We start from the raw sequence: 11,529 nt of genomic DNA, 5'->3' as shown, positions 1-11,529 counted from the left end.
GTGTGTGTGTGAGGAACTTACACACACACACTCAGCCGTTACGCCACTATACTTGTTACGTCACTATACTCAGGAAATACACAATGGAAAATGAGAAATCTCCAACGAGGCGTCCTGGGGCAGCATAGACAGGTATTTTCTGTGTTAGAGTTTTACTCGCTACATAGGGTGTACTTTGAGGGTTTGTGACTCTGCAGACCGTTTACATGCAGAAAAACCTTCATAACACACAAGGGGACGGGTAATAACCAGAGAAGCATCTCATGGGACCTTTAAGAAAACAACACATACCTGCACCAGCTGAAGCAAATACTTTAGCACATCATCATTGGACAGGCTCTCCAATCTCTGGACAGCTAGTCTCCTGACAGTCATATCAGCAAAGTCCATGCTTAAGAGCTCTAACGCCACTGTTAAATCCAGTTCACTAGGATCCCAGTTTCCCAGGAGCCAGTGGACATCTTCAACCACACTGCGATTCATCCAGTCAACATTGCGTAAGAAATGGGGGAGATTCGAGGCGTAGCGGACACTCTCCTCCCGGAATCTTTTGAGGCAATCCCTGCTGGTAGTGGTGACTGGAGACCGGGATCTGAGAGTGACTGTGTCAGTCAATGAGTCCTTCCGAGGTTTCCCATTCTGAGAGGACAAACCTGTGCTTGATAAGGTGGATTGTGGTGAGTTGGAGGGCTCATTAGAGGAAACATCAGATGTTGTCGGGCTGAGACTGGAGGTGGGCAGAACCACAGGGAAACTGTAGCGGTCTAAAAGGAAGCTGATAGCCATCGAGTCAGCTATGTCTGGGTTGGTAGCAGAGGACAACTTGTCCGCTTGATAGGTGATGGCCTCTTCCTCCAGGTCAAGGAAGGACCACATGTGCATGGTGTGGGGGCCCTGGCTCAGGACGGACCTGCAGGGGCCAACAAGTGTACAATTTGAAAAGAACCCTAAACCCAGCACATACAGTTTTTCTCAATTCCAGGCTGCATTTCTTGTTAAACATACATCATATGCTTCAAAATTTGACACTAAACATACCCCGCTAGGTTCACCTTGTCAAATGAATGACTCTATCTGCTGTAGTGATCATGATGAGAGTAGAGGAAGATGTTGGGTGACAAAAGACAAACATTGGACTTTAACCCTATTCATGTGAGTGTGAAAGCAAAAGTCAATGCTGATTTATTTGTAACCTACGTATTCAACTTAATTTACATACATGATAAACCTAAACCTAAAGAAATGTCTTGTTTGAATTCACACCATTGACTACCTCTTGAAGTCTTAAGTTCTACCAGGTTTGTTGAAAAATAAGGCTGAGGGTACCAACTGCGTTAAAAAGTGATTCCTGACATGCACATCCTTATATGTTGAGTTGAGAATGTAAATGTGTTGCTTTTCATCATCTAACACTGTAAAGACACTGATTAAAAACGTCACAAAGTTGTAATTGATATTAAAAAACCATACCTGTGATCAATGAGAAGAAGATTGACGAAGTAGAGCACCTTGCCCTTCCCTTTCTGCAGGTCTGCTGCCTTGACCGAAGCTAAAGGCGACCTTGAGTCTTTGTTTACTGAAGGCTTTGGGTCTTTGGTTACAGGGGAGATGTCACCACCACTACCAATGATAGTGAAACCCAGTTTGGCACCACGAGGCAGATCCCTGAGCAGAACATCAAAGTCCAGCCACTCATTCCACAGCACTTCATCTGCAAAGGTCTTGGATGTGGAGGACACTGAAGAGAGAACCTTGTTACCATAAAGTATGGAGGCTTTCACATTGACAGACTGAGGGGATTTGCTTGGGAGTTTTGGGATGTCAAAGCCAAGCAATTTCACTCGAAGTCTTCTGTTGCAGTCCCACAGTGAAATCATGAAAATGTCATCCAAATCCTTCCCTTCGAGGCGGATATCATCATGAGAGCTGAACTGACCACTGGATCCATCAACAAGAGCCCAGTCCGCATACTTGACAGTCTCACTGACAAGCTGCGACACATGGACAACAGAGAGGTGGAGGTCCTGGTTGTTTTTTAAGCACTGTCGAACCCACAGGAAATCATGCAGGGGGCTTTCTCCAGATAAAAACTCCTCCCTCCCGGAGACCTTCAACACCAGACCATCAGAAGTGTCATACTTAATTCCCTGGTCTGCCATCACCCTTCTGAAAACGTCAAGTAGAACACTTGGTGTTGTACTATAAGCCACGTGTGTGCTGAAGCTGATCTTGTTCATGTAATGAAAGCTAACAGGGAGATTTCTGTTAAGCTGGTCCTGTAGGTCATTTGGAATGGGGGTGCTCGTTATCCAAGGCTCTGTGGTATAGATCTTGTCATCCCGATCCCTCAACTCTTGTCTTCTCGGAGATGCCAGTTTCCTGCGAGTAAATGTGAGTTCACCAAGTCTATCAGACGCTTCTTTCTCTAGATTGTGTCCAATCAGGTAAGCCAGTAACTGCTGCTGTTTCATCTTCTCCTCCGAATCAACTGCCATGAGTGGTTTAACTACTATGTGCGCCAACAGACGCCCGGTGTCGTCACATGACCATGGAATGTCTAACGTCCTGACGACTTGGCAGTCATCATAGGCCTCATACCAGTCTTCCCCCCTGGTGTAAAGCAGAGTGTATTTCTCTGGGTCCAGAACTGCAAGTGGGTCTGGATGGCAGTTTTGTTCCTGTGCCTGAAGGTAGAGACACATTTTGGGAAAATGTTGATGGTTGCAGCTTGATTATGTATTAGAGTCTACAGCCACACTAGCAGCTATGTTAGGTTGCATTACACACAGATCACCCATTGTAGCCATGCCTCATACCTAGGGATGGGTATCATTAGGATTTTATGGATACCGATACCGATACTGCTTATCAATACCAGTATTTTTTGATACTCTTATCGATACTTTTCAATAATTTGGTGCTCGAAATTATAGACATGATTACAAAATGTGTAGATTAAACAACAGTCATTTTATCGTAATTTATTTTTGTTTATTATTTAATGTAACTTTTTCAATGTCATACCAAGCAGGTATGAGTGTGTTTGACAGTGTGTCTCTGGAAGGGGGGCGGTAATTAGGGGCAGTTCATAAATCCATGTAAACATGACCATTATTCAGTTAAAACGAGACGCTGCGTGTGCACCTCCTAAACAGGAAGCTCCGGTCGGCTAACCATTATAATCCGTTTATTGCGTTTATTATTAATAATTGTAATGATGTATCAGTAATCATTTTAAAGTTACACAGAGACATTGGATTAACTTTTGTTCTGCCCTTAAACACAACTTTTGATCACAAAACAGCAAAGGTAAGATGGGTAAGACATAACTATCATCATGGCTACGTAAAATGTTTTCTTGCTCTTTCCTGGCTGCTAGTTCAGTGAGTTTTGGTCGTACAGTGATGAGACTTACACCAATGGAATCAGCTTTCATGTGATATGTTGTTTGTGCAGATAAAATGACGTAGAAAAGATTGCTTTTGCCAGTTATGTGCTAAAGTAGCCGTTAGCCCTGTTAGCCCCGATAGCCTGCTTTGCTAAGTGTTGATTTAGACTCTTGGTGTTGGACTTCTGTTCCGTGTAGGTAAAATGGTTAATATCGTCTGTTAGCTGAGTTTTTCCCGTTAAGTGGGTATGCATCATTAATAGGTTGTTAAATATTAAGAAGCCTTGAGACGCTGTTTCTACAGTAGCAAGATGTTGCGTCTGCCCCTATGGTCTGCCCCCGGGAGTCTCACAATAATAAGAGCGCTGTTAGGAGAGATGACGAGTGGCATTCACAGTGGCCAATCAGTGGTACTCAAGCCGGATACGTCACACAGGAGGTGGTTCCCAACCAACCAGAATTGTTTAAACTAAGGAAGTAGCGTAATTCATATACCGATAGCAGCACCGTTTGTCCAGCGGCTTAACGGTATACCAATACCGTCCAATCAGGTACCGGTACTGACTTAGTACCGGTTCTCGATACCCATCCCTACTCATACCCCTCTATTTCAGCCCCATTACATAAGTGCTGAATCTGGGTCTGGCCCTTTGAATGTAACCAAGCTGCTGCTGGCCACGCCCCTTTAGAGATCACGCAGTGAGCTCTCCTCTCTGAAGGGAAGAACGTCTGCCAGCAGAAACTCAGCTAAACGTTACCGCGGTGAAGTTATTTTAGGTTGGATATTCGACAGACATTCGCGGACCAGCCAGCAGCGTCACCCCTCGACTCCACCGGGTCCGTCTGCGCAGCGTCACGGCTGTGCCGCGATTTTGGTCCGGCCTCCTCCGGCATCATACCCTACCGGGCGCGTTTCAGAAGCATTTCAGAAGCGGAGCGTCTTGCGTGCCGGCTCGCAGTTTTTGTTGATTTGGGCATATTTCCTGGATAGGCTTTGTGCAGACAAAGTTAATAATAATTGTAATATTCCAGTTATAAACGACATGAATCAAGGATGTGTTGCTGTATTTTAGTGGTAAAAAAATGCATTCATCATCATAATCATTCTATAATTTACACAGTGCCTGTAAACCGAAAGAAAGACTACGGAGGGATAGCGTCTACAAAATTAGTTTATTTTGGGGATGGGCCGGATGCTCTGACCGTTCCACTTCCTGCCCGGCTCCTCTGCAACGCCTCACGAAAATACGCCTCTGAGCCGTAACACGGCGCGTCTGGTGAAATAGCACCCATTGACTAGAGTCGCCGCGATCTTTGCGAACGCCGCGGCGCAGCTGTAATGCGGCCGTAACGCGGCCGTAACGCGACGCAGACGGGGGTGAAGTGTCTTGCCCAGGGACACAACAACATGCTGACTGCAGTGGGGTTTGAACCTGTGACCCCCTGATCCGAACACCTAGGGACAACCCACTATGCCCCCAAATTACACAAGAACCATGTTCTTTTTAATAAATCGACAGCTTCCCGATCGTGTGAATGTGAAGCAAATCCACTCTAGAGCTACCTGTTTTGAACACATCTTTTTATTCCATTTTAATACTTTAAATACGTTTTATTAATATTTTGATGGAAGAATTAGCTTATTTCTTCAATAACTTCCAGGTCATGTGACCGAATCACTCAAAAATCAGTGCTGGGTCAAATAACTACACTGGCTGCATAGGACACACCTCTTTTTATTGCATTGTAATACTCTAAATATTTTTATATTAATATTTGTATGGAAAAATGAGCATATTTCTTCAATAACTTCCAGGTCATGTGACCGAATCACTCAAAAATAAGCTATGCATCAAATAACTACACTGGCTGCATTTTGACACACCTCTTTTTGTTGCATTTTAATACTTTACATATTTTATATTAATATTTGTATGGGGAAATTAGCATATTGCTTCAATACCTTTCAGGTCATGTGACCTAATCACTCAAAAATCAATGCTGGGTCAAAGAACTACACTGGCTGCATAGGACACACCTCTTTTTATTGCATTTTTACTTTACATATTTTTATATTAATATTTGTATGGGGAAATTAGCATATTGCTTCAATACCTTTCAGGTCATGTGACCTAATCACTCAAAAATCAATTCTGGGTCAAAGAACACTGGCGGCATAGGACACACATATTTTTGTTGCATTTTAATACTTTACATATTTTATATTAATATTTGTATGGGGAAATTAGCATATTGCTTAAATACCTCTAGGTCACATGACTGTGTTAGCGATGCTTGCTAATATAAACACAGACCATATCACTTCCAAAACACATCGCGCATTGATTCTGATACAGTGACGTTTCAGATGGGGGACGATTTGGTGGGCGGAACATTGCCAGGAGTTTAATGTAAAGCCAGCCCATATTTTAGTAATGTCGTCATGACCGCAGCAAATCTAAATCAGCTCCGTTGTACCCCCGTTTTTAGAGATGTGACTAAGGATGAAAAGAGAGACACTTTGTGAGTTCCCTTACACACCGGGGACACTTATTTATGTATAAAAGACATCAATAAGGGCATTTTGCATAATAGGTGACCTTTAAGCTACAAACCTAATATAATCCTAAAACAACAGCAACAAAATGCAATATACACATGAATGCAGCAGTAATAATACCAACACCAAAACACTCACAGGAAAAATTTACTTCAGTTCGCCCAGTGAGTTTACAAGTGCAATTTCTGATAACACTTTCCTTTTCTTAAGAAGGGCTTTGAGTCCATGCATTTTACCGTTTAACAGTGTAATTATAGATTTTTTACTGAAGTAAAGGATCTAAATACTTCCACTACTTCTTGAAGAAAGCAGTGACCGACAAACATAACACAACATAACATTACTAGCACTGCTAGACCTTTTCCTGACCCGTTTTCTTCTATTCCAAAGAACCAACCACCACCACAACCTTAAAAAAAACGGAATACCTCTTCCTTAGTAAGCTGAGCATTGTATTTATCTATAAAAGTGTTCTAAGCTGTTCCCGGTTGCAATGGCCAGCTAAACATTTGTATATATTGACACAGCTTGAATAAACCTCGAGAAATAAAACCCATCTTTAACAAAAGGGGTAGCCTACCTGCAAACAGATGCGTAGCCGTAGCTGGTAGACACTGCACTGCGCAGGTAGAAGGACCGACACAGATTTATTGTAATCCCCATCTCCGGGCGCCTGCGGTGGACCAGGCTCGCGCTGAAACTCACAGATAAACTTCAGGGTGTTCTCTGAGCAGCTTCGAGTCGACATCCCAGACAGACAGTTCAAAGCACTGTCCTCCTGACTCAGTAGCAAAGCAGGATCCATTGATACGTGAAAATCCGATTCCTTTTCAAAAAACTGATTCTAACTGATAGTCAGATCAGGGAAAATCGTTGACAAAATTTAAAATTAATCTAGAATACAGGTGCAGTTCCCCTGAACTTTGAGTCTGTACCTGTTTGACAGCTGCTTCCCTTTTTATGATTGCTCTGGGACTTCCTCATTCTTTCATACCACAGTTCGCAAACACTAGCGTAGATATAAATACGACGAAGAATTTACTGACCTTATAAAGGGGTTAACTTCCTTGTTTGCTAAAATAACAGATCCTAATCTTTTTCCCTGGCATTTTCACACTTAACAGACATGGGTAAAAGTACTTTCTCAATGTTCTGCTTTAAAATAAAAGCAATACACAATAGGAGTGTGTTTGCTTTACCAGTGATCATCATGCTATGTGCTCAAAAATATGACAACATTAACAAAGAGGAAAGAGCTCATGATCAAACATGTGCAGAGGGAGCAGTGCTAATGGATTACAGGAATGCCTCAAACCGGTTTGTGTTGTTAGGCTTGATGTTCCGCAAAGGAACTGCAGAATGGATTATGGGGAGTGATTAGTAAAATATGCATGAATAATAAATAAAAATGTTAACTAGGTGAAAAAAGGTAAGATAAACTTTTAAAAATTGTTGAGAGCTAAAACTAGTCTTTGCTGCTGCCTCAAAGAGGAGCAGGGGGGAGAGGAGGGAGACAGGAGAGGCTGTTTCAGGAGCCCTGAGACACTCACACATACTGTACAGTATAAATGAACCAAAAACAAATGAATATACAAGTTTCAATGTTTTTTCATATTGGATTATGGCCATGTTCTTATGATTTGATGATTATTTAAAAGTATACAGTTCTGTTTCATATAGGTGTAATCTCTTTATTTCCCCCTCAAAGTGCACCAGATTGATACATTTAAGTCCAACATTTTACTATGGATGCTGGCAACAGTCACATAGTCTAACTTCACTTTGGACTATGTGACTGTTGCCAGCATCCATAGTAAATAAAGAATCAGTGATCTACTTATTTATTTATGAGCGACTAAAAGGCCTTAGGCCTATTACAGCCGTATCCTATTGATAGGATTTGAGGTCCACCCCCAATTAAAATATGTTCACATAAATAGGTTCCTGAATAGATTTGCAATTTTTTTTAAATAGTAACCCATCTCCATATGTTTATTTTTGGGTAGTAGATTTAAACTAGAGGGCTATCACTATGGGCAGCAACGCTGTAAATATTGACAAATAAATCCAGCAAAATGGCACAAAAAACTGGTAGTGGCCTGGCTGGGTGTATAATTCCCGGCCTGATTTATTGTCCCAGTCCGGCCTTGTGCTCCGCGGATTGGTCAATTTGGGCCAATCCGGTCATTTGTTGTTGATTTGGGTGTCACAGAACCCAGGAAGAAAACAATGGAAAAAGACAAATCTCCAACTAGGCGTTCTGGGGCAGCATAGACAGGTATTTTCTGTGTTAGAGTTTTACTCGCTACAGGGTGTACTTTGAGGGTTTGTGACTCTGCAGACCGTTTACATGCAGAAAAAGCTACATAACACACAAGGGGACGGGTAATAACCGGAAAAGCATGACATGGGACCTTTAAGAAGTTTAATCATTCTTTAGTTGCTATGAGTTGATGTTGTAAGGATTATGTAATCAGCAAACATTTAATTGAAACAATTGGTATCAACATTTTGCAAAAAGGTCAAATGCATACACAATAATGGTTGTCTTGATCAAAGGGAAGTATATTGTTACTGGAGGCTTTGTGCTGTATAATATCTAATCTAACCTAGAAGAGGAAATACTGTAGGTCTGCTTTGAATTTGCCTGCCGTAAAAACATCAAACAGGACCTACTATATCTGAACATAATTTAAAGGTTGATGATGGCTCTTTCCTGCGTTTATGAACACCTTTATTCAACAGTTACTGTGTCATGAGATACAGCTATGTGCTAATGTGTACGCCAAATATGCACAATTTGTTACCAAGCACCTCTAAAGCCTTTGTTTTATCCACAGTCCTCCAAGAGTAGTTGTCATGTATTCAAATACATACAGTCTTTGCAAAAGATTGGTTGGATTCCATTTTTTATAGTAGTGTTTTTTGTTCTGAGAATAAAGTTAGAATTCTGAGAACAAATATTTTGACTTAAATCTCGCTAAATAGGCACTTTCGGTCATATAAAAGGACAGGTGGCCCTAATCCTCTTCCATAGAGATGACATATATACATGTTTAAGTTTCTTTTTGAAGACTGCAAATGAATGGCAATAACAACTAGCTGGGAATACAGATTTTTCCACCTAAACATTTAATTTGGATGTGCTTTAAAATGTATGTTTGTTTGAACAGTTTTAGTCGTCAGTCCTGTGCTTCTATATCTCTTTAATTCTTCCTGAATAAGGACTTAAAGGACAAAGGTCTGAATAATTGGGAGAATATAAGTGAGAAAAAAAACACCTGGATACCGTGTTAACCTGGTTATAGACTCATAGACTATACTTATTGAAGATTATTACATTTTTTTAATTTAAGTTATAGAGAACATGTAAGCGTACAAGAGGCAAAAAGACACATTTAATAAGAGAAGCAGTTTGATATTGGGAATGTTTTATTCAAAATGTCAACACAGCATATTTTGGAGTTTCATTAATGTTCTAAAAATTAAATACAAAAATAAGGTGCCACAACTCGACATCAATCTTTTGCATAAAGCCTACACATAAATACACAAATAAATATGATTGCAAAAATAAAACTATATCATACACACAGGCCAGTGCAAATGTCAGCATAGATTAAAACTATCAGACACAAGTACTGGCACAAGCAACAAATAAGAATCAAGAGCACAACCAGGCTTAAAGCTTTAGTCAAGCATTTAATCAAAAAAGGCAAAAAAATAATACAGGCAACTAAGGTAAAAACGCTAAACAGCTAGGACAGTAGCTTACTTTTAGGAGAGTCTCTTGCAGCACTTCATGCTACACAGACACGACGAACTGGCACTGACCAAGGCAACAGCACAAACTAAAAACACAGGAGAGGAGTAATGATTAGGGACAGCTGAGGCTCATTGAGGCCAGGCAGGTGATACTCAGGGAAGGAAAACACATCAGGTGAGGGAGTGAGGCGATCAGCCAGGGCCAGGATGTGACAGTACCCCCCCTCAACGACCGGCACCGGACGGTCCAGGCCTGTGGAAATCCCGGATGAGATCTGGGTCGACAATGTTCTTTGAAGATACCCATTCCCTCTCCTCAGGACCATAGCCCTCCCAATCCACCAGATACTGGCGTCCACGACCCCGCCGGTGAGCCACCAAGAGCCGCTTGACAGAATAAACTGGCCCTCCATTGATGAACCGGGGGGCGATGGGGGTCTGGAGGCAGGGACCAGAGAGCTCTCCTTGACCGGCTTGATCCGAGCCACATGGAAAGTCGGGTGTGCCCTCATAAACCTGGGAAGCTTGAGTCTCACAGCAACAGGGGCGGATCTAGACAAATATTCATGGGGTGGCAAGAGGGTGGCAGGAGAATTTGAGGGGTGGCATCCCCTGGCAGAAGTATATTCTGATTTAATCGCAGTCAATGTTAACTTGGAAAGCCACAATATTGATATTTTAACTCAATAACATTAGGTGACATTATTGTGGCACATTAGTAAAGCCTTAAATATAAATATATAAGGTGGCAGACATAATTTAATGAATTTTAACTGAATGAGTTGGTTTAACTCTTAGACCAGCAGGGGTACCAAATATGCAGACTGCTGCAATAAATTAATTAATTAACTGTCTCATCGATGTGTGTCTGTATGAATATGATAATATTAACAATCATATTATTCCTATCAGCTGTCAATCACTGTTATGATTCACATCTTCAGTGTTATTATTAAATAAACTATATTTTTTGGAGGAGTTAATGATGAATGTTCCTCAAGATGCTTGCTCACCCTCCTTCAAATTTGAAAGACCAGTAATTACCATCATAATTCAAAAGAATCAAAGGAACAGTTCAGCGCCCCACAACTTCATTGCAAACAGTTACAACCTTGACTTTACATCAGAAAGAACAAACATTAAAGAAGTTACTAGCTGCATCAGTTAGGGTTAAAAAAAACGTGTATTCAGCTAAAACATACATCGCTGCAGTTATTATCCAGTGGAATTTTTTGGGCTGGGCAGTGAAGTTTTACACACCGTCTTATTTGACTTTCGCTGGACTTCAAACTGTTTTTTGGGGTCAGACCCCCACAAAGAAGAAACATATATTTATGTAAGGTCATCATCTTAACAGTTTATTATTCTCATCGGCTCATCCGTGAGCAGAGCATCAAGTTGGCATGCCTATAACAGCTGAATGTGGCGATTACCATCTTGATCAGCAAAACGCCACACAAACTTATTAAGATTTAAAGCTATGGTGCGTTTTGATTCAATGCTGAGTACAGCCAAACTTGACAGGCTCTTCTCTGTCATAGTAGACCGCAAACAGTTGCGGCGCCAGAGTATTTGTGTTGGGTAATCTATGGTAGGGCTAACCCATACAGTGGTGGGGCTCAAGTCAGTATTTACAATGTAATTACATACAGGCTCCCCTTGACAGTGAAACGCCACACGTGAGGTTTATATTATTTCCCTGTCTCAATCCAAATAACTGTATGAAATAAAAAAGCACATTTGTCTTGTAGTAAATAAAAAGGGCGACCTGGAGCCAATCCTGCAATTTCCCCACAGGTGAAAGAGTTGAAAAACC

The 11,529-nt window shown here is 41.4% G+C and overlaps 1 protein-coding gene across 1 annotated transcript; it reads right to left on the bottom strand.

Moving 5' to 3' along the window:
* Positions 1-291: 291 nt before the first annotated feature.
* Positions 292-7,153, bottom strand: LOC104967097 (phosphatidylinositol 4,5-bisphosphate 3-kinase catalytic subunit gamma isoform-like; the record flags this gene model as incomplete). Its single annotated transcript, XM_010796502.1, has 3 exons — positions 6,529-7,153; positions 1,471-2,684; positions 292-910 (listed from the first exon to the last, which is right to left on the bottom strand). Coding segments are annotated over exons 1-3 (2,058 nt in total), but the record flags the coding sequence as incomplete, so codon positions are not given.
* Between the last annotated feature and the right edge of the window lie 4,376 nt (positions 7,154-11,529).

The sequence above is a fragment of the Notothenia coriiceps genome, unplaced genomic scaffold (assembly GCF_000735185.1).
Source record: "Notothenia coriiceps isolate Sejong01 unplaced genomic scaffold, NC01 NC01_scaffold00002328, whole genome shotgun sequence".
Taxonomy (NCBI): domain Eukaryota; kingdom Metazoa; phylum Chordata; class Actinopteri; order Perciformes; family Nototheniidae; genus Notothenia; species Notothenia coriiceps.
Note: the sequence above shows the minus strand (reverse complement) of the source record. Positions and strands in the feature narration are given on the sequence as shown.